General features: G+C 39.3%; 2 protein-coding genes across 26 annotated transcripts in view; both read left to right on the top strand.

Annotated features, from left to right (window-relative positions):
- Positions 1-24,425, top strand: part of ptprsa (protein tyrosine phosphatase receptor type Sa) — a 363,573-nt gene that overhangs the window by 137,266 nt on the left and 201,882 nt on the right. The gene's annotated exons all lie outside the window — the stretch shown is intronic.
- LOC120489424 (uncharacterized) overlaps positions 1-24,425 on the top strand; it is a 38,190-nt gene that overhangs the window by 1,619 nt on the left and 12,146 nt on the right. The window contains exons 2-3 of the mRNA XM_089118459.1: positions 491-2,035; positions 2,678-2,837. Coding sequence (XP_088974585.1) covers positions 491-2,035; positions 2,678-2,837 — 1,705 coding nt within the window. The remainder of the gene's footprint in view (positions 1-490; positions 2,036-2,677; positions 2,838-24,425) is intronic.

Raw genomic sequence — 24,425 nt, 5'->3', positions numbered from 1 at the left:
CGTGATCTGAGAAAACACTTTAATCATTGGTGTTCATCATTAGACATTAAAACACTGGAGGATTTAACGCATTTGATGGTGTTGGAACAATTTAAAAATTCAGTCCCAAGCCGTATAGCTGTGTACATTGGTGAGCATAATGTTAAAACACCAGAGGAAGCGGCTAGGTTGGCCGATGATTTTGTACTGACGCACAAAACCACTTTTGTCGATTGGCATGCTCGTGATGTTCAGTACATAAAGTCTCCGTCTAACGGTAACCGCGTTTCCACAGGAACTTTTGATCCAAACAAGATTTGCAATTACTGTCATGAGAAAGGACACTGGAAAGCAGATTGTCCGGTCCTTAAAAAGAAGTCCAAACATAATGCACAGAGCTCACATGTTAAACCTTCTGCTCTCGCGGCACCAGTCCTGTCTTCAGGGAGTGAAATTTTTGAAAATCAAAAATTTGATGTTGATTTATCTTCTTACTCGCCTTTTATTACAGAGGGGCGTGTATCCCTGGTTGGAGAGAAAGAGGAAATCCCTGTTAAAATCTTGCGGGATACTGGCGCAATGGATTCATTTATTTTGGAATCAGTATTGCCTTTTTCCTCACAGTCTCATACTGGTGAGAGTGTGTTAATTCGTGGAATAGGACTGAATACTCTGTCTGTGCCTCTTCATAAGGTAAGGCTTCAGTCTGATTTGATTCAAGGTGAGGTTGTAATGGGAGTACGACCAGCTTTGCCAGTGGAGGGAGTCCATATAATTCTGGGGAATGGACTGGTGGGTGAAAGAGTGTGGGCTGATACTTCAGTGTTTCCCATAGTGATCACTGATAAGAAAGTTGAATCTGAACTGAGTTCTTTGTGTCAGGATTCAGCGTGTGTCGTCACTCGTGCAATGAAAGGTGCCAATAGGGATGTAGTATGTGGTCAAAAAGAGGTTAAATCTGATAAAGTCGGCATGAAGTTGTTTATGCCTGATTTGTCTGCTTTGTCTTTTCCTGTTTCTGCAGAGGAATTAGGGAAGGAACAGCGGAATGACTCCTCTTTGGATGAACTCTTCCGGAGTGCAGTGCCTCCAGTAGAGGAGTGTAATGTTTCCCGTGGATATTTTGTTCAAGATGGAGTGTTGTTGAGAAAATGGAGTCCTCACAAAAATTTTGTGGGAGATCCTGTCTTTCAGGTTGTTGTTCCTACTAAATTTCAACAAATGATGATCGAAATTGCGCATGATCAATCTGGTCACCAGGGGGTGCGTAAGACTTATGATCGCTTGTTGCGATATTTTTTTTGGCCGCGTTTAAAACGAGACATCTCTGCTTATATTAAGACATGTAAAACCTGCCAATTAACGAGTAAACCAAACCAGGTGTTGAAACCAGCTCCACTGAAACCAATTCAGGCTACTGGTGAACCTTTCGAACATCTTATTGTTGATTGCGTAGGGCCACTTCCCCGTTCGAAGTCAGGTAGCAGTTATTTATTCACTGTGATGTGTTTGAACACGCGCTTTCCTGCGGCATATCCACTACGTACCATTACGTCCCGTTCTATTGTGAAAGCTTTGACCCAGTTTATATCTGTTTTTGGGATTCCAAAAATCATTCAAAGTGATCAAGGTTCAAATCTCACTTCGCATCTCTTCCAGCAGGTGTTAAAACAGCTGCACATTAAGCATAATCAATCGACGGCGTATCATGCACAAAGTCAGGGTGCATTGGAGAGATTCCACCAGTCGTTAAAGTCACTTCTCCGTGCGTACTGTGTGCAACTGGATAGAGATTGGGAGGAGGGTTTGCCGTGGATGATGTTGGCTGCCCGTGAAGTAGTGCAGGAAAGTACGGGTTTCAGCCCTAATGACTTGGTCTTTGGCCATAATGTTCGTGGATTGTTGTCTGTCTTTCAGCAGGTTGGTGAAGCTGTAGAACCTCCTAAAAACTTGGTGTCATATGTTTTGGGGTTTAAAAATCGACTCATCCAGGCTAGAGAATTAGCTAAATTAAATCTAGGAAAACATCAGAAAGATATGAAGCAATTGTATGACCGTACGGTTGAACATCGAGTGTTTGAACCAGGCGATCAAGTTCTTGTCTTACGGCCGATCGTATCCTCTCCTTTTGAAGCTAAATTTGATGGCCCATTTGTTGTACAACGAAAATTGACTGATGAAAATTATGACGTCTCGATGCCATCGCGTAAAAAGTCAGTTAAACGGTGCCATGTAAATCTATTAAAACCCTATTATGAAAAAGAAACCAAACCTGTAGCAAATGTGATTTCTTTACATTCAGCACTTCCCACCGTTTCTATCGGGGGGGGTAATGTTGAGAGTTTGGTGGGTGAGGAAGAGGAGACTCTCTCACCCGATGATTGTGTCTTTCGTGGCCGTTTGAATAATTCCGAGTCATTGCACAATTTGGAGTTTAGTCTCTGTCATTTATCGCCTGAAAAATGTCAGGAATTATGTAGAATATTGCGTAGTTTTCCTGAATTGTTTGGAGATGTGCCATCGCGTACCGATTGGGTAGAACATGATATCGATGTTGGGGACGCAAAGCCTATTAAACAGCGTTTTTATCGTGTTGCGCCTGAGAAACGAGAACTGATGGAGAGGGAAATTAAGTATATGCAGGATCACGATATTGCAGTACCTTCTTTTTCTGATTGGGCTTCTCCGTGTATCTTAGTTGGAAAGTCAGACGGTACTGTAAGATTTTGTACGGATTTCCGTAAAGTTAACGCCTTAACAAAGCCGGACTGTTTTCCTTTGCCCCGAGTCGAGGATTGTGTGGACCAAGTTGGTTCAGCCAAGTTCGTCAGCAAGTTTGACTTGCTGAAGGGCTATTGGCAAGTGCCTTTAACCAAGAGAGCACAAGAAATTTCATCTTTTGTCACCCCGTCAGGGTTACATTCTTACCGGGTCATGAGTTTTGGTCTACGAAATGCTCTGGCGACTTTTCAACGCCTCATGAATCGTGTAATCTGTGGTCTTGAGGGTTGTGCCGTCTATTTGGACGACTTAGTCGTTTTTAGTGACAGTTGGGAGTCTCATTTAACACGGTTGCGTTCGGTGTTGAGACGTTTGTCTGATGCTCGACTTACCGTGAATTTGGCCAAATGCGAGTTTGCGAAAGCGACCATCACGTATCTTGGGAAGGTAGTGGGGAATGGAGAAGTGCGTCCGATACAGGCTAAAGTGCAAGCCATCCAGAATTTTCCTTCCCCAACGACCAAGAAAGAGCTTATGAGGTTTTTAGGGTTGGTAGGATATTATCGATCTTTCTGTTGCAATTTCTCTACTGTGGTAGCACCACTGACAGACTTGTTAAAGGGTAAGACAAAGTTTTTATGGTCTAACAGTTGCGAATTAGCTTTTGAGAACGTAAAATCCCTGCTGTGTTCAGCGCCCGTGCTTATGGCTCCGTGCTTTGATAAACCCTTCACGTTGCACGTTGATGCCAGTAATGTTGGGGCTGGAGCTGTTCTTCAGCAGTCGAATGTGGACGGAGTAGACCATCCAGTTAGTTTCTTTTCGAGAAAGTTTAACTCATACCAACGTAACTATTCTGTGGTCGAAAAGGAAGCGTTAGCCCTGATTTGGGCCTTGCAGCATTTTGCGGTTTACCTTAACGCCTGTGCACCTATTGTGATATACACCGATCATAATCCATTAATCTTTCTCAATTCTTTGCAGTGTCCTAACCAGAGGTTGGTTCGCTGGTCCTTGTTTTTGCAATCCTTCTGTCTGGATATTCGACACATAAGAGGGTTGGAAAATGTGGTGGCTGATGCGCTGTCACGCGCTCCTGATGCATTTTAATCTATTGGATTTAAATGTATCATTCCTTTTGGCGTTATTGGGAGCTGTCTTTGGTCCTGAACTTGAGTAATATATTATGCCTATTTATTGAGATTTGTTTGTTCTGTTACAGGGATCTTTGTGGGAGTCCCTGTCTTTATGGGGAGGGGTGTGACGACCCCTGCTGTTGGTCTTGAGTGTTGCTGTTGGTACCTGAGCCCGCTAATTGCATCAAATGGCCTAATTGCCTCAATGGAAACACCTGTGACCTTAGACGCTTAAAAGATCACCATCTGAGCCAAGGAAGGAGGGCTCTTTGGTTTCGGACTTTGCTTTGGTGTTTGGCTTGCGTTGTATTTTGTTGCTTTTTGCATTCACATTTCAAACCTCAACATTGCATTACCCTTTCAACCATGCACCGTGCTCTACACACTGATTTTGCTGATTACTACAGAAACACTTTTATTTTCTTTAATTGTTTTCATTTCATTATTCTGTTTTGTCTTATTATTTGTAGTTAAATAAACATTATTTTTGAGCCTATAATTTGGTTTGCGTGTGTCCCTTGTTTTTGTTGCTTCCCTTGAGCCAAGGGTCGTAACAAATAGCAACCGCATATAAACACCTTAACATCCGCATAGCAACTCTTAGAACCTTTGCGCAACCACATAGCAACTCTTTACCTTAGCAACTGCATATAAACACCTTAACATCCGCATAGCAACTCTTAGAACCTTTACGCAACCACATAGCAACTCTTAGAACGCCTTAGCAACCGCATATAAACACCTTAACATCCGCATAGAAACTCTTAGAACCTTTACGCAACCACATAGCAACTCTTAGAACACCTTAGCAACCGCATATAAACACCTTAACATCCGCATAGCAACTCTTAGAACCTTTACGCAACCACATAGCAACTCTTAGAACACCTTAGCAACCGCATATCCACTCTTGGAACCCTTTCACAAGTGCATGGCAACTCTTAGAACACCTTAGAAACCACCTATAAACACCTTAGCTTCCACATTGTAAGTCTTAGAGCACTTACGCAACCACATAGCAACTCTTAGAACCTTTACGCAACCACATAGCAACTCTTAGAACGCCTTAGCAACCGCATATAAACACCTTAACATCCGCATAGAAACTCTTAGAACCTTTACGCAACCACATAGCAACTCTTAGAACACCTTAGCAACCGCATATAAACACCTTAACATCCGCATAGCAACTCATAGAACCTTTACGCAACCACATAGCAACTCTTAGAACACCTTAGCAACCGCATATCCACTCTTGGAACCCTTTCACAAGTGCATGGCAACTCTTAGAACACCTTAGAAACCACCTATAAACACCTTAGCTTCCACATTGTAAGTCTTAGAGCACTTACGCAACCACATAGCAACTCTTAGAACCTTTACGCAACCACATAGCAACTCTTAGAACGCCTTAGCAACCGCATATAAACACCTTAACATCCACATAGAAACTCTTAGAACCTTTACGCAACCACATAGCAACTCTTAGAACACCTTAGCAACCGCATATAAACACCTTAACATCCGCATAGCAACTCTTAGAACCTTTACGCAACCACATAGCAACTCTTAGAACACCTTAGCAACCGCATATCCACTCTTGGAACTCTTTCACAAGTGCATGGCAACTCTTAGAACACATTAGAAACCACCTATAAACACATTAGCTTCCACATTGTAAGTCTTAGAGCACTTACGCAACCACATAGCAACTCTTAGAACCTTTACGCAACCACATAGCAACTCTTAGAACACCTTAGCAACCGCATATAAACACCTTAACATCCGCATAGCAACTCTTAGAACCTTTACGCAACCACATAGCAACTCTTAGAACGCCTTAGCAACCGCATATAAACACCTTAACATCCGCATAGCAACTCTTAGAACCTTTGCGCAACCACATAGCAACTCTTAGAACACCTTAGCAACCGCATATCCACTCTGGGAACCCTTTCACAAGTGCATGGCAACTCTTATAACACCTTAGAAACCACCTATAAACACCTTAGCTTCCACATTGTAAGTCTTAGAGCACTTACGCAACCACATAGCAACTCTTAGAACCTTTACGCAACCACATAGCAACTCTTAGAACACCTTAGCAACCGCATATAAACACCTTAACATCCGCATAGCAACTCTTAGAACCTTTGCGCAACCACATAGCAACTCTTTACCTTAGCAACTGCATATAAACACCTTAACATCCGCATAGCAACTCTTAGAACCTTTACGCAACCACATAGCAACTCTTAGAACGCCTTAGCAACCGCATATAAACACCTTAACATCCGCATAGCAACTCTTAGAACCTTTGCGCAACCACATAGCAACTCTTAGAACACCTTAGCAACCGCATATCCACTCTGGGAACCCTTTCACAAGTGCATGGCAACTCTTATAACACCTTAGAAACCACCTATAAACACCTTAACATCCACAATGCAAGTCTTAGAGCACTTACGCAACCACATGGCAACTCAGCTACACCCTAGAAACCGCACACCCAACCTTTGAACACTGTAGTAAGTGAATATCAATTCTTAGAACACCGCAACATCCTTGCCACTCTTAGAACACGTAGTCTTAGGCCACCTTAGCAACACCCTAGCAACCAAATAGCCACTCTCAGAACACTTATGAAACCACATAACAACTCTTAGAACACCTTAGCAACCAAATAGCCACTCTTAGAACACTTTAGCAAGCGCACAGTGACTCATAATGCCTTAGAAACAACCTAGCAACACCCTGGTAACCACTTAGCAACTCTTACATCACTTAATCAGCCACACAGCAACTCCTAGAACACATTAGCAACATCCCAGCAAACGCATAGTCCCTCTTAAAACACGCATGCAGGTGCATAGCAACAGCTTAGCAACCACAAGAACACTTACGCAAACGCATAACATTTCATCATTATTATAATGAGCTACCGAACAGCTCAATCATGACGTATTCTGCGATTTCTCAAACGTGTCATGATGGATATGTTGTCTTACGCCAAAGTTTGCATTGTTCCCCTCCGGTTTGTTTGTGTAAAGCAGGTGGTCGTAAACATCTCTGTGGTCACAGTAAATCAGCAGGCCTGTTATCGTAAGCTATATATCTGCATATTGTCATGAGACGATGCCCGCAGCGCTCGTCTGACAGCGTAATGGATGAGATGTTGTGATATGCTTTTATTTGTGCTGCTCCGAGCCTTGACTCCATACTCACTGTGTCTCTTCTCGTTTGACAAATTTGTCCTAATTTATGGTTGTTGATAAAAGCCAGGAGGCAATCCATTCTGAGCTCTCACGCTTGGAAGTGCCTCCCCCCGATCAAACGGCCGGCTGTAGATCAAACCCACTCCAGCGGGCTTTAGCTGCTTTTAACTTTTCAACCTGATCCGCCGTCTCTCCCCGAAGATTCCCTCAAGGTCACTCCGACCTTCTGGAGGAACGTTATATCGCTCTTTCATAGCTCACGATGCCATGGGAAGTCATACCGAAAGCGAAAATGTTGAGCGATGTCACACAGTCACAGCTTATCAAGGCATCGAGTGTTTGAGTTTTTGATTTCAGACATTTGCATTGTGGTGTAGCTTAGATCTCTTCTGAAACTCTAGACGAGTCACAGGTGGTCTCTTAGTTGAAATTTGCTGTGCTTTTCTTTTCTCTGCTGTATTGTAGAAACAATCTGGCTTGCGTCTGTCCTTCGCCTGACCGTTCGTGTATTGTATGCATATGCTGCAGTTAGTGGGGGTTCGGTCGGTCACCGTGTCGATGCACTTTGGTGTAGATCAATAATCCCATTCATGGGGCTCAAGCACAAGTACAGGACAAAGTGCTTTTCTGATTGCTGCTGTATGACGCCCGTATCGATTCTGGGCCGGGATGTTTTAGCTGCACCGATCAGAAAGAATGGCGGATTGCTCCATTTGCCTGCGAGTGAGCCGAATACATTCAATTATAGCATTGCATAATCATATTCTACAGATATTGTTTAATGGTTAGAAATAAGATAGAAGACAAACATCTTCCCCTGCTGTCAAAGCTTGTTTTTGTAAATCTCTAATGCATGTCAGGGTGGATTGATAATATTTGACTATAGAAATATCGCAACTGGTAGAGATTTGGCCAAGAGATTTGATTTGGTAGAGGCAGATTTGATTTTACCAGCAAACAAGGCTGGGAGACCATTTAGACCAGCTTAAACTGGTTTACTGGTCTTTTAGCCTGTTCTGATTTGCTAGTTTTGGAGGGGTTTTGGGATGATCAGGTTGGGAGGCCAGCAAAACCAGCTAACAAGGCTGGGAGACCATTTAGATCATCTTAAACTGGTTTTCTGGTCTTTTAGCCTTTTCTGATTTGCTAGATTTAGAGGGGTTTTGGGGTGATCAGGCTAGGAGGCCAGCAAAACCAACTAACAAGGCTGGGAGACAATCTGAACCAGCTTAAACTGGTTTGCTGGTCTTTTAGCCTGTTCTGATTTGCTAGTTTTAGAGGGGTTTTGGGTTAATCAGGTTGGGAGGCCAGCAAAACCAGCTAACAAGGCTGGGAGACGATTTAGACCAGCTTAAACTGGTTTGCTGGTCTTTTAGCCTGTTCTGATTTGCTAGATTTAGAGGGGTTTTGGGGTGATCAGGTTGGGAGGCCAGCAAAACCAGCTAACAAGGCTGGGAGACAATCTGAACCAGCTTAAACTGGTTTGCTGGTCTTTTAGCCTGTTCTGATTTGCTAGTTTTAGAGGGGTTTTGGGTTGATCAGGTTGGGAGGCCAGCAAAACCAGCTAACAAGGCTGGGAGACGATTTAGACCAGCTTAAACTGGTTTGCTGGTCTTTTAGCCTGTTCTGATTTGCTAGTTTTAGAGGGGTTTTGGGGTGATCAGGTTAGGAGGCCATCAAAACCAGCTAACAAGGCTGAGAGACAATCTGAACCAGCTTAAACTGATTTGCTGGTCTTTTAGCCTGTTCTGGTTTGCTAGTTTTGGAGGGGTTTTGGGATGATCAGGTTGGGAGGCCAGCAAAACCAGCTAACAAGGCTGGGAGACAATCTGAACCAGCTTAAACTGGTTTGCTGGTCTTTTAGCTTGCTCTAATTTGCTAGTTTTGGAGGGGTTTTGGGGTGATCAGGTTAGGAGGCCAGCAAAACCAGCTAACAAGGCTGGGATACCATTTAGATCATCTTAAACTGGTTTTCTGGTCTTTTAGTCTGTTCTGATTTGCTAGTTTTGGAGGGGTTTTGGGGTGATCAGGTTGGGAGGCCAGCAAAACCAGCTAACAAGGCTGGGAGACCATTTAGACCATCTTAAACTGGTTTGCTGGGCTTTTAGCCTGTTCTGATTTGCTAGTTTTGGAGGGGTTTGGGGTGATCCGGTTGGGAGGTCAGTAAAACCAGCTAACAAGGCTGGGAGACCATTTAGATCAAGACTAGAAAACCAGATTAGGCTGGCTGAAGACATGTTCTTTTAAACAGGGATATAAACCACTTTTTTTGTAAAAGGCAAAGAATGACAGAAAATAGTTAACATAAATGTCCCGACATTATGGTATCAGTAGGGCACATTTTAAAAGTCACAGGACTGGCCCCAGAGTGCTCACACTTGCTTTAGGTTACAACCCCCTTCCATCATTTTTAGTCCAAGGTCACTGGAGTTTTAATACTGCTGTGAAATAAGCAGGCAGTGACTTTGTTACCCTTGTTGTGACAGGTTTCAGGTGCACACAATGGCGCCATCATTCAGAGCGATGGATTGAACTCAACAGTCTCTAGACACCCACCAAAGTCCTCAAAGACCCCCCACGCAGTGCCCAAACCTTCTCCGAGAGACGCATGCGATAGTACGGCACATCAAGTCTTCCTCGTCTTCCTCTTATGAGACCACGCTGTGGTCAGTGTGCTTCCTGCGGTCTTAAAGGCCGATTGCACTCTCCCCGCTGTGTCCGTACGCAATAACGCCTCGAGGGGATTCATAATTCAAGCCCCATTGATTTGTGGCCGTAGATGTACATTAGTGTGAAGGTGAAAGAAAACGGTTCCTGCGGAAATCAGCCTGAACAGGGATAGCACTTGTTTCTTTGTAACAACTCAATGAATTAAGCACCGGTGTGCTGAAAAGCATTAAATTTGCCCTGATTATGACTACAAACAAGTGCGGGCGTTAATGAAAGATCACACAGTACACTTTGGGACGTGTCCATATGTTGAAGTTCCTCATCAGCGGATTTCACAGCAACACAGCTGGAGCACAAGCTCAGGGATAGTTCAGTCGCATCTATTCCCCAAGTAAAAACGGCATGAAGTAATTACACCGTGGGTCATCGTCTAATTAACGAGCCCAAACGACACAATCATTCATCGTGGAAAAAATAACAAGCCTCTCGAAATGTACAGGGAGTCGGAAGTGTCAACTTGATGCATTGTGTTTGAAATAAGAGCTACTGGTAACTCCGTCTAGGTCTGTTAGCTCTGCCAATTGACGTTGTGTTTGCTGTTGTTGACCTCCCGTTGTGAACTGTATGGATTTGACTGACAAAACCACTGAGGCGTTTGAGACTATTGGAGCCTTGATCCAGATTTTTGGGCGTACAACGCGGGCACATTTGCTGCACTGATAAACTACAAAACAAAACTGCTTCGGCGGGGTGAGGTTTGGTCTTTAAGAAGTGATCAGAGAGAGGGTCATACATCACGTTGCATTTTCTCTCTTTCGCTGTGTTGTAGGAATTGAGGGTTTGATGGATAGCAGCCCTCCTGGCGCTCTTGAGAGAGAGGGAGAGAGAGAGAGACTCTGCTATTGACAAGTCCGTGCCCATGAGAAAAAGCTCATTCTTCTCTTTCTGTGTAGTGTGGAACAGTACATCTTCTGGACGTCTTCAGGGTATATATGAGTGTGCCCCTCACAGGGAGGTCTATAATACCTGGGGAAAGCTCTCTGTTTGCGATCCCATTCACTCAATGTTTGCTCATCCCCAGAAGTACACAATTTGACTATTCCAAAGGCTGTAAGTTCCCTTTTAAGGTCGGTCACTGGTAATACATCTACCATAATACGTGACCCATGCTGGCAAAAGGAGTCGGAATTCGCACAGGGATAATTATGAGCTCCAGGCAAAACAATGAAAAATGTCAAATTTGAGGTTTTCACAAGAATGAGTTCATTAAGCCCTCGACTAGCAATCCCAATGCACCAAATAGTAATTAAACATCAAAAAGCATCTTTATTTGTGTGTTTTCTGAGAGGAGTAGCTTTCCTTTGTACATGAAAAATGATCTTACTCTCGCTGACTGATGCGTGCGCACAAAGACTCGATATAGATATACACACACATGCACAGAATTACAGTATTTCAAAATATCTGTCTTGGCGAGTATTTACGCAAGCATTATCTATTATGTCTTAAGTGAACATTTGGGGAAAATCATCCCAGACAGCAAACTGACATTGAATCAACGTGGAAACGACGTCTCTCGTGACATTGAAACAACGTTGATTTTGCTCATCGAATTAACTTTGAACCAACGTCAGACGCGGCATTCTTCAAAGCTAAATTAAAATTGGTAATTGGTTTGCAATTGGTTTGCTTTCCTAATGTTGAAACAACGTTAATTTTCCGTTAGTTTTGAAGAATGACGCGTCTGACGTTGGTTCAACGTTAATTCCATGAGCAAAACGATGCCAGATCAACGTTGTTTCGATGTCATGTTTCCACGTTGGTTCAATGTCAGTTTGCTATCTGGGATCTGATTTCCATTAATGTTAATCAAACAGATGTGGAATTATGAAAAAAAAGAGTTGATTATACGGTACATTTTTGCTATACAATATTTGGTTTTGACTTGGTTTGTGCCAAATTTGGTGTTATTACCAGGGTTTTTTAATGTATGGGTGCAAGGTGATTTTCAGAAAACTTTAAAGACTTAAAATAAAAATAACTCATTTTGCCAGCACTGGTAGTAGGGATAAGTAGTTTAAGTAGGGTTAGGGTTACGGAACCAGTTGTGGTTAGGGTTAACTAGACCATGCTAACCAACACAACCTTCACCCTTGGCACTTCATAGAGATTTGTGTATCCAAACCCCCTTTAGCGGCATTATATCGGACTGGCTAATTAAAATTAGCAAAATGGCTATATTCAGTAGCATCGGTAGCTGAAGTGTTTTGCCGCTAACATGCAATTTCTTTCATAAAATTGACAAAACTGACAAATTATGTCAAAGTCACCAAGACATTTGTGTTTTAAATATCCGTCATGTAGCTTGTAGTTGACAAATTTTGGCTAGCTTGGTGATTAGTAGCTTGACAGGCTACGGCCTCAGCTAATGGAAGGGGGTCGTGAGCTTTATTTTCCCCTTTTCTGCTGCGTTTTTGATGAATGTGAGGTGTCATGTTGGATGTGAGGGGCCGAAACATTCTGCCCAGCCTCACCTGATCTCAGCACTTCATCATGAGAGCGAGAAAGATGATTTGATAAAGATAAAGTAGTTGCTATGACAAGGTGCCTAGCGCTTAGCCTGTGGGATGTGGTTGCTCCCTTCATGTTGAAAATCCATAAATATGTTTTCAGTCTTTGCTTACAGTGTTGGCGAACAGGACTAGCTAAATCAAAACAATGATGCAGTTAAGCGCTAACAAGTCTTTGCTACTTAGATCGTGTTAGCAAAACAAGTATTTATTTCAATACTGCTATTTATGAATTGGTTTGTTTAATGAATTATGATTTTTTTTTTTGTAAAAATGTTAGATGATTCTTTTTAGAAACATAATTAGCCCACTCTTAGCTTGAAATCTAGTTATTTGTGTTAGCAAACGGTTGTGAAGAAGTTTCTTAATTTGTATTTTTTCAAGTTAGCTCTTTTTGTTAGCTTGTGGTTTAGTTAACTATACCACTTTTCCAAGTTGTTTACCCCTTAATTAGCATTATTTCTGTTAGCATATAGTTAGCTGCTCAATGTTAGCTCGTAGTTTAGCTAACTTCCCATTACAGGATGTTTCTCACTTAAATGGCATTATTTCTAATAGTATACAGTCTACCGCAGTTAGCTGCTTAATGTTAGCATGTAGTTTAGCTAACTAATTTACATTTAGGTGGTTTCTCTCTTACTTTAATAGGCTAGCCAATAGTGTATTTTAGCTAACTACCCATTTCAGGATGTTTCTCACTTAAATGGCATTCTTTCTAATAGTATAGCCTACAGCAGTTAGCTGCTTAATGTTAGCATGTAGTTTAGCTAACTGCTTTACTTTTTAGGTCGTTTCTCTCTTACTTTAATAGGCTAGCCAATAGTTAGCAAAGTTTTTATTTGTAACAAAGAGTAGCTTTTCTGCACTCTACATTGTGTGTAGCTCCAACATGGCAAGCTAGTTTCACTTCCCCAACACTGCATTAGTTCCACGTCTTTGCAATCCTCCGAATTCAGCCGTTCCAAGAAAAGGTTGAGTAGTCTGAATGGTTGCGGTTTGCTCTGCAAGAGAGGTGATTACATATTCCACTGCAAATCCAGTCTGTCTCTGAACATTTAAGATGTGCTATTCATGAAGGAGAGGGATATTCTTCACCCTGGTGACCAGCATCCCAACGTCTGTAGTTTGTTCTGGCGGCGAGAAGGAGAAAGAGTCTTGCTTCTGGTGACTGGAGACCCTGAATTGACCTTTCTTCAGATAATTCCCAGGGACTCTGACTCCTTGTTGTCTGCTAATTAATAATTCAGAGACAGCATTATCTGCCCTGTTCATAGATGAGAACATTTCTTAAGATGAGGCTTTGGGCATCTTGGCCTCTACTTTCCTCTCTGCCCCCATTTTTATTTTTTGTACCAAAACCTATTGGGCTGAATTGCTGTCTACTGTCTACATAGGCAGAACCCTTCTAAGTAGGGTGCATGTATTTGTCCTGTATGGACGTCACGGTTTGGTGCATGCAGTCTCGCGATGAATACGTTCAGTCACAGACGATCCACACTCCAATCCAGAAGGGGGCGCATGCTGCAATCCAATGCTGTTGGCTAACAATAAAAAGCGCAGAAGAAGAGACGATCACTGATATGTTTACATCTCTCAACTGTGGAAACATATCAATAAAAGAGCATGAGAATAATTTTTACATTTACCTCAGGCGTTTAGTGTCGACGGCGCGTTAGTTCGCTTGAGAAATTAACTCTAGAGAGAAGCATTTCGTATATGAACTATACTAGCCTAATCATTATATTTACTGAATGTTTTGATTATTTAATGCATGTTTAAAGTCCCCCTGTGGTGAAAATCCAGCCTATATGTCTCTGTGGTGTTTTTAATGTGCTTTAAGACAAACCATGTATAAATTCATAAGTCAACACACCATTGCTGAGTGTTTTCTCCTTAAAACTGCAGTGAGCTAGCATGACGTCGCCATATACTCAGATGCTAGTCTGATACTGCTCCATTGGGCTGTGATTATGGGGCGTTTCAACCGAACCGGAAACGAAAAATGCCTCGAACGTGGTTCTGTTCCTCTTTTAAAATGAATGCGCTGTTTATGTCTTCTATAACAGACGCGATGGCTGAATCTAGCTTAGTTCTCCAGTGGCGGCCATCTTTGTTTTAAACGAATTCAACCCAAGTGCTCTTTGGTGACGTAGATGATTATGTTACTGTTGATCATCTATCCATAATCATATAAAGCCCGCCCTGACAATTTAATTGGTCCGAACAGACTTGTTTGGGGAATACTCGCTTCAAATGTTGTGGGCGGAGCTAAGCAAGGGTGTCGAGTTACATTCAAGATATTTAGAGGCAAAATACATTTAAATATATAATTACGGTGTTCAAAGATGAGTTTTAAGGGATACAATTATTGACTACAAGGGGACTTTAAATAAACTACAGCTACTGTGTGAATAATTATATAAAAAAATTTGCCAATTTACAGTAAATGTTTTATTTATTAGAGTGTTGATTATTATATCTAAAAATAAATAGCAATAAATGGGCTCTGTTGGAAATTGTAACTTTTAATATTACAGTAATGTGTATATAGTTTTTTTTTAAAGAAAATTGTAACTATAATATAATTTATTTAAACACACACATTTGTAAAAAAAAAAAAAATGCACCGTCGTGTTACACCCCTACTTCTAAGGGATACCGGGTGATAATAAAACACACACAAAGATGGTTGGACGCTTCAAAAGGAGGCGAAGGAAAAATAAAGAGGGATGGATTTCGACACCCACAAAAGGCCACGTCTCATTAACGGGACGAGGGGCGGATGAGAGGTCACGAGCCTTGAGTGCCGCTATTGTGTCTCCATATTGACCAGAATGTAATTCACCGCTGCCTCCCATCATGCTCTTGCGCTGATAAACATTCCTCCGTGTCACTAGAGGAATTCACTCAAATTGTGTAGCCCAGGGCTGATGTGTTTCCTTGGAGAAAAACACAAGATGGATGGGGTTTTGTCAAGGGTTTGTTGGAGTGTCAGAGGCGGTGCTGTCGAAAGCCATTTTTAAAGATGTGGACCGAGATAGACGCGGTATTATGTTGACAAAAGATGTTCAAACACCCAAACTGAGGTAAATAAATTGCATTTTTGCTGTCTGCTCCGATTTAGCAAGTAGTAGTCATTTAGCATTTGGCTTTTAATCCAAAATACACATATTTTTAGCTTCAGTCACCCTGAAAATGACATTTTATCACAAAATGTGATGTTTCGAAGAATGTTCAAGCTGTTCTTTTTGTTAAATTTAAAGTATGTACTGTATGTAAATGCTTTAGATCCATGAGCTAAAGAAAAAAAAACCTTAAAAGAAAGTCATGTGATATATCTTTGAATGAGGAATAGATACGATATTGTCGATTTTATTCAGCAAGGACGCATTAAACTGATCAAAACTATATTTTATTTAAAAAAACGCTGTTCTTTTGAGCTTTCTTCATCAAATAATCCTGACAAATAAAAGGTATTAGCATTTGCACAATAATACGACCTGTATAAATTACACTTCACATAGAAAAGCTATTTTGAACTAATATTTTTACTGTATTTTTTATCAAATAAATGCAGATTTGGTAGGACTTATAACCAACCAGTTTGTGTTTGACAGAAGAAAGAAAGCCAAAGTGAATTGAGGTAAACGTGTCCGGCTCATTAGCATCACTGAGCTAAACCGTTAGCCATTCAATCATTCTGTGCCATATAACGTGTATTCTCTGACCTTATTAAGTTGACTGTGTTTGTCGTGTCACAAGGCCTTGTAGTATTCGTAATGGGGGTTAAAATGAGTTGTATTTCCATCGATTTTTTTTTTTATATTGGTTTTTGAAAACGTCAGCGGCGGCTGCCTGACTGAGATTGTTTTAGCTTGTTTTCAAAGTGACTGCTAATCAATCAAGTGAGAATGAGGCTAAGTGCTAATGCTAGTTATTACTCAAAGAGAGTGTTGTGGTGCATAAAATGTAAAAAATGAAGGGGTGATATTCATATTTCAGCTTTTAAAATGATCGAATAATCCGAAATAATATTTGCGATGTATATGTTTCTAGTTCATAACCTTCAAGGGCATTTCGTTTTATATCTGTGGCATTCGGCTCTTGTTCCTTTTCTTGGTGTTTTTGTGCGGCTGTAATTGTGTTAACTAAAGTTATTTACAGTTGTGCATGTTAATGAATGAGGCTGCCAGGGACCTTCTGCGTAATATTGAGACAAATGTTTGTGTGTCTGCGCAAGCACTCGGCTGATTAACTCGCCCAGGATGGCGTTTTATCTGTTGTGCCGTTTGATGTATGACATCTTTTTAAGCCGCGGTCGAATGCAATCACAGGCTCTTTCAGAGCACGGGCCCTTAGTCTCTGCAGATTGCCTGCTGTGTCCCCGGGGACGAGATGCTCCGGAAAATATTGACTGCTCTAGTGTGTGTGTGGTGTGTGTGTGTGAGAGAGAGAGTGTGTGTGTGTGTACAAATATGACTGTTTAAACTAGCTGGTTTTCAAATCTGAACTCTCTGCGAAGTGTTTAAAGGGTTTGAAGGGACAAACATCTCGAAAACACGCGGTTTGGGATGAAAATATCGTAAGGAAAATGTCCGCCTGGCACTGAAGATGATCTTCTTCTGGAAGTGTGTATCGTTTCCACTAATCACCCTCAGTCGGAATCACTTTATCCGTTGAATTTTATAGTTGTTGATACAAACCCTGATCTCTCACATAGTGAAGTTCAGATTGTGGTTTAGTGTTGGTTTAAATCTGGAGGTATTCCAAGGTTTCCCATGAAATTGGCAGCAAACGTGCCTCTTCTCATGTAGTTCCTGTCTCTGCGACACTCCCAGCATGCAGTGTGTTTTCTTACATCTTCATGGCTTCATAAAAGAAAGTTCTGTATCTTTGTGTTGCTTCACATCAGAGTTTGTGATGGTGTGATTCGTTTCGGAGCCGGAAGAGTCAAGGCTTTCGTCATTTTTGGAAGAAATTACTGTGGAGAAAACATTGTCAAGGGCTCAAAGTTTAGCTGGCTAGCGTAACGCCGTTAGCCCTCGTTAGTAGATCCTCAATGCATGATCGGAAGTGTAAGTGTGTGTTGTGATGCCAACTCTGCTTTTCTTTATCAGTTTATCTGTATTCTATAGTAGTAAGCTTGGTAAATGAAGGCTAGATGAAAACACAAGGTGAATTTCAGTATTTATAATTTGTTTTAATAACATGTTTTAATATCTTTTGCAATGTTCCATGCAAAGAAAATGTATTGTGTTCGACCATTTCTAAAAAAATACTTTAAATGAAAGCATGATTTATTTAGTGGTCTAAAATAGAGCTCCACAATTTTTTAAGAATATAAAAAATATTATTATTATTTTATTATGTTATTATTATTATTATTATTATTATATTTGTTAAATTATATATAAGTTTAGTTCTAAAAATTAAAAACTTGTTTTAATTAAAATTCTACAAGTATATAATTGTAAATATATATTTATAGATTTTTTTTGATATTTTAATATAATTTATTTCTTTGTTTGTTTATTTATTTTGTGGTCCAAAAAAGAGAGTAGCACTTAATTAGAAATATTTTTTTCTTCACAATATTAAAAATAACATTAATATTTACATTAACATATAATATAACTTATTTAATATAAGATCATTTAGAAATTTTTAAATAAAATTAAATATATATATATATATTTTACTTTGTGGTCTAAATTAAAGAACAGCAATTTATTAATATATTTAATAAATAATTTTTTTAAATATTTTTTTCCGGACATTAACGTTTTAATTTGCAATATTAAAATTAACTTAAGATAAAAAGTTCAGTTTAATCTTGATTAATTTATATGTGTGTATGTATGTGTATATATATATATATATATATATATATATATATATATATATATATATAGCATTTGCTTTGAATTGAAACGCCAACTGACTGAAGTCGCCCTCACTGATCCGTGAACTGACAGGAAGTGGCTTTCAGGTCCAACGGTGTGAATTGAACTTGCAATGAAATCAATAAGTGCTGAGAAATCACCTTCACGGGCTGAGGGTACCCATCTCCTCCATGTCCGCTTTGGTTCCTGGAGTTAGCTGAACGAGTTAGAGAGCTAGCGGCGGGGGGGTGTCGACTTTCCAAGGAGAGCCGGGGTGAAGCTCGTGTTGCTGTCGACCCCGTACTGACTCGTCTGCCAGCAGTGGTTGCATCTGTCCATTATCGTGTTGCCGCTGAGGGCAAGGTCCTGCCCTCTTAAACACTGTAGAGGGGCTAGGCTAATGCTAGGCTAATGCCCTCCTGGGGCAGATAATAGGAGTATAATCCTCTTATCCATGCCTAGGGCCGTCTGTAGGAGCAGGACACCTCAGTGCAAATCTCTGGCCCCGCGTTGGGCGCCATGTCTCGGATCCCTGGAACACTGGCATATGTGGTTCTTCCCTTGGGGAAAATGCAAAAACGAGACTACTGAAAAGCTGCTAGCAGGTTTTTAGCTAGTTAATGACACGTAGCATGGTTTTCTGATGAATAATGTTGATGCAAAAGAGTGATTAAGATATGAATGAAGTTAAATTGACGTTAACAGATGAAGTGTGGGTGATCTTATTATTCTTATTCTTATTCAGAACCAGTTTCGGATGATGCTTTTTCTGAAGACTTTGTTTCTTAGCGGGCAACTATTGTGTGGTGTGGATGTGGCATTGAGCGACAGTGACGTATAGTCCAGGGTCCTATAGTTCGTGTTTGGACTCGCCTACATATATTCCAGCTCATGACAGGCGGCGAGTGAGGCTTTTAGCAGGGATGCTGGTCGCTTCACTGGAATACAAATAAGCCGGAGCCTGGCTGGACGCTGCATTGAAAGTGGGGATCAATTCCCATAAAAGCCTCGTTTTACACGTTTGCTGTACTTGCTTTAAATCAGCCAGAAATTGAATTTGGATGAATTGCATCCTGGTTATGGTGATGTTCGCTGTTACCTCGCTCTCCCTTTTTAAGTGGTTTTTCCTTCCACTTTCCTTCTTGCCGTTTAAGTGCATGTTGAGAGTAAACAGTGATGGATACAAATCTTTAAATGGGATTCTGGGAAGGTAGCGGATGGAAGGAAGGAAGGAAGGAAGGAAGGAGGCGAAGCGCTCTGTTCGTATTTGACTTTGTCCATCAAGAACAGTTGTAATGAGATTCAGGGTCGATAACGTGCACCAGGGTTTCTCAAGATCAAGCGGTTCACCATCTCTTTGGCTAATGCTAGCTCGCTCACGTAGCACACGCTCCCCAGAGAGTGACTTATCAATGAGTCCATGTCACTTTGTCAAAGCTAGTAATTATTATTGTAAAACTGTCTACTGCTTAGCCTAGTGTACAATTAAACTTCTTTTTGCTTTTCTGCAGTCTACACTGAAAAATATGGAGCCCCTAAACAGACGTGTTGCTAGAAAAAAATATGAGAAGAGAAAAATTACGTCAATGCTGTTATGTTCCTCTGAGAAACTTCGCGTTTGCTCATGAAATGTTTTGCCGTTCCCCCTAGAAACTTTGCGTTTACTTGCAAAATGTTTTGCGTTCCATTGAGAAACTCTGCGTTTTCTTGAAAATGTTTTGTGTTCCCCCTTGAAACTTTGCATTCGCTCGTAAAATGACGTAAAATGTTTTGCGTTTCCCCTTGAAACTTTGTGTTCGCACGTAAAATGACGTAAGATTTTTTTGCGTTCTCCCTTAAAACTTTGTGTTCGCTCGTACAATGACGTAACATTTTTTGCGTTCTCCCTTGAAACTTTGCATTCGCTCGTAAAATGACGTAAAATGTTTTGCGTTTCCCCTTGAAACTTTGTGTTCGCACGTAAAATGACGTAAATTTTTTTTGCGTTCTCCCTTAAAACTTTGTGTTCGCTCGTACAATGACGTAACATTTTTTGCGTTCTCCCTTGAAACTTTGCATTCGCTCGTAAAATGACGTAAAATGTTTTGCGTTTCCCCTTGAAACTTTGTGTTCGCTCGTAAAATGACGTAAAATTTTTTGCATTTCCCCTTGAAACTGTGTTCGCTCGTACAATGACGTAACATTTTTTGCGTTCTCCCTTGAAACTTTGCATTCGCTCGTAAAATGACGTAAAATGTTTTGCGTTTCCCCTTGAAACTTTGTGTTCGCTCGTAAAATGACGTAAAATTTTTTGCGTTCTCCCTTGAAACTTTGCATTCGCTCATAAAATGACGTAAAATGTTTTACGTTCCCCTAGAAACTCTGCGTTTGCTTGCAAATGTTTGCATTTCCCCAAGAAACTTTGCGGTCGCTCGTGAAATGACGTAAAATGTTTTACGTTCCCCCTAGTAACTTTGTGTTCGCTCGTAAAATTATGTAAAAAATTGCGTAAAATGTTTTTTGCGTTCCCCTAGAAACTTTGTGTTTGCTCGTAAAATTACGTCAAATGTTTTGCTCGTAAACTTTACATTTGCTTGCAAAATGTTTGCGTTACCTGGAGTAACTTTGTGTTCGCTTGCAAAAAATTTGTGTTTGCTCTCAAAATGTTTGCGTTTCCCTGAGAAACTTTGCGTTCGTTCGTAAAATTGTTGCGTTCTCTCGTAAAATTTTGCCATTCTCTAGTAAAATTTTGGTTGTTCTCTAGTAAAATGTTTACTTTTGCTTGTAGAATATTTGCGTATCCTGGAGAAACTTTGCATTAAATTAAATTTCGAAAAAAATCACAAAGAAATGGTAAGAGAAAGTATTTTGTTAATGTTTTAATTTTATATTTTTAGTTTTCATGTTAATTTTAGTTAATTTTTTATTAATTTTGTTTTGTGCTTTTGTTAATTTATACGTTTTTTTTAAATATTACTATTTAGGTTTAGGTTATGTTAGTATTTATTTAAAGTTATTAATGTTAGTGCTTTAACTTAAACTTATTTTAGTTAGTTGCCAAGGGAACATTTCTCATTTTTGTTTAGTTTAAGTTTTTCGACTAATATATATATTTTGCATTTTATTTCAAGGTTTTAAATATTTTTAGATTTAGTTAATGATAATTTAGTTTGTTAATGATAATAACCCTCAACTGAAATAGTATTTCCTTGTGAAAAAAATACTCCACTGATCTTTGTTTTATTTACAACTTTGAAGAAGTTTAGAGATTCTCATTATATTGTACGTACGTATTAGTTAGGTCCAGATTAAGCTGTCCAGTCACGTTTACTGTACTGAGATCAAGAAACTCTCATGCGGTAGATACTAATGGTTCTTGAAATCTTAAAACTGTGTAATGTTTTCCCGCAGTAGAATTAATCATCCTTTAAGATTAGCATTAGCGTTGATGTTGCCTTCAAGTCATGTCAGAATGATCGTATTTACGAGATGAACATCACAGTGTCATAATTACCAGCGGGAGACTGGGCAATCTCTTTGAGCCTTGATTTTATAAGTTGAGTGCGCCTGTAAATAATCATGGAAGCTAATTGTTTTTTATCCATGTCGATGAGAAAAGTGATAAAACTAGCATGAAACTTATCATCCTTATGTCTATTTTGATTCAAAACCAAAATCACTCTCATGAAACTGATTCATTGTTCAATGAATGAAGAATAGTTTAGGTGCTCAAGACTTACTATTTAATATTAATATTTAATTTTTGAATTATGTTACACATTAATATTATTAAATGATAATTTTATTGCTTGTCCTTCATCTGCTGCCATTTCCGGAGAGCCGGATTGCTGACGCCGGTCGTAATGTGAGGTTAATGACTGGTTTAATGGAGCTGTAATGGGTCTGTATCCTACAGTTGTGTTTTTCCTGCACTAAGCTCTTAAGAAGAATTCCCTCACTCCTAACCCATATTCCCAGGATGGCCGGTTCATCCGTGCCGGCATTCTTGGCCTCACACATAGGCTTTTGCATTTGGCCCAGATGAGTAGAAAGCTTTTGTTTCTCTGTAGGAAATTCTTGCACGTTGCCTGTTGAAAATGATGGAATATGATTCATAATACATTTTTTCATGTAGATTTTTTTTTCCTATTAAATTATTAAAACATAATAATAATAAATTGTATTAATATACATGCATATTCCAAAAATAATACTATATTATGATATATTTTATTTATTTAATAAAATAAAATTTTATTTTGATTATTTATTTAATAATAAATATTTTCATATTTGTCTTTATGAACATTATATTAATACAAAATAATACTTTTCATTTTACTACTACTAATATATGTATATATATTTCTTTCAAGCATATTTTTCTTTAAATAGGAATATTTAAATATATTAATAATGCTATTATTTTAATATTTTTCATGTTTGAAATCATATTTATTTTTAGGAAAAATACAATAAATCGTCAATTTTCTTTAAAAATTATACTATTAATTTTCATATTTTTAAATAATATTTTTGTTTTTAAGTTAAGGACAATGTACGTTTTTGTTTTGTTAATATAAATGTTAATCGCATTTGTAATAATATTGTTCCTTAATTTCTGATCATCTTTTTCTTATTTTTTTCTTATAATTATATTATCATTAATTGGATTATTTTATTATAATTATAGTGTTATTCAAACAATATAAAAAAAATCTTTAAGAAAATTTTAAATGCTAAAATTATCTTAATTATAGTAACAAATTTTTTGTTAAATCATGTTTTTAATTTTTTCAAAGTAGGCATTTTTTTCCAATTATGTAAAATCTAATCCCATTCTCTAAAAATATACATTTATAAAATATTGTTGTATTAGCTAGTATTCATCGCATTTAGCGTGAGTAACAAGGGTTGGTTTCTAGCGTGTTGCTTCTACGAAAGAAACGAAAGGCCACCGGAGCCGCCGTTTTAAGAGCGATTCATGTTTTGAGTTTAATCCAGCTCCCCGCTGACCCTGAACAATGAAGGACCTCGGCGTAGCTATCAGACCATCGCGCTTTTCCTCTTTCGAGTGCTCTTTTAATGAATTCCCTCAGAGATGCTATCGCACCCAACGCTAGGAGCTAACATCACTCCTGACCGAATCTCCAATACATCGCTTTATTTACCAGCGGCTCCGGAGGTCAGAACTGAGAGATGGTGGATGTTAGCATTAGCGAATGAGAGGAGAAAGCGAGCCTCGACCACTCATACGTCAAAACTAGCATGTGCGTTGTGCTAAAAAAAAAAGCAGGTCGTTGTGTCCGCTACCTTCCCAGAATCCCATTTAAAGAAGTTGTGGCACGTTTTGTGCTTCAACATGTTGTAGGTGTAATAGCAGTGTAATCTTCAGCAGAGAGCTGTTTATAAGATGATTTCTCATCATTGGCAGTGTTTGCTTAAGCCTAAGTGTTTGATTAGCGAGGGTCAAATGACGTAGAACTCGTATTACAGATATGAATCTCAATACTTTACGTACTTAATGCTGTTTATTTGTCTGTATTTTTCTTTTTGGGTTTAATAAAGCATTATTTCTCAGAATAAAAAAAATTATTTTAATTATAAAAATGATACTGTTTATAACTAAAAATAAAAAATTAATAATATTAATGAAAATCTCAGTAATGCAGAATCATGTATTGACAATAATGGAAAAAATAAATAAAATAGTAATAATATTATATTTATTTAAAAAATAAAGTAATGAGCATTGTGTGGGTTGGCAGTATTGAAAATATATAAAATCTGGATGCATTACTGTCATCAGAGTTTGGAAATAAAATGCGTTTAACTGTCATAATGTTAAATATAAATAATGTTAAATAATGTTATATACGTATATATAGATATATAATTTTTATTTATTTTTTCTCCATGCAAAATGTAGTTTTGATCCTTTTAGCAGACGCTTTTATCTAAAGCAGCGTACAAATGAGGAGAGCAATAGAAGCAGTCGAATCAACACTATGCAGGAGCTGTGACCAGTCCCTGTTATTCTTCATAGAATAGAATTATAGAATAGAACATGTTATATGTCCTGTGTGAAGTGTTTCAGGCAGATATCTTGCTCCATTTCTCTCTGCGACTGACTGCTTTGTAGTACAAGACTCATTCTGCGCCGGCTTTGTAGTCGGGCCGTCACACGCCATCAGAGAAAACACTCGGCCTTCACACTTTGAACCCAGTCCTCTTCAAGTTGTCCTACTTTCAGAGTCGGCCGCGCTGCTTTGT

This window comes from Pimephales promelas, chromosome 2 (genome assembly GCF_988280905.1).
Source record: "Pimephales promelas chromosome 2, fPimPro1.hap1.1, whole genome shotgun sequence".
NCBI lineage: Eukaryota > Metazoa > Chordata > Actinopteri > Cypriniformes > Leuciscidae > Pimephales > Pimephales promelas.
Note: the sequence above shows the minus strand (reverse complement) of the source record. Positions and strands in the feature narration are given on the sequence as shown.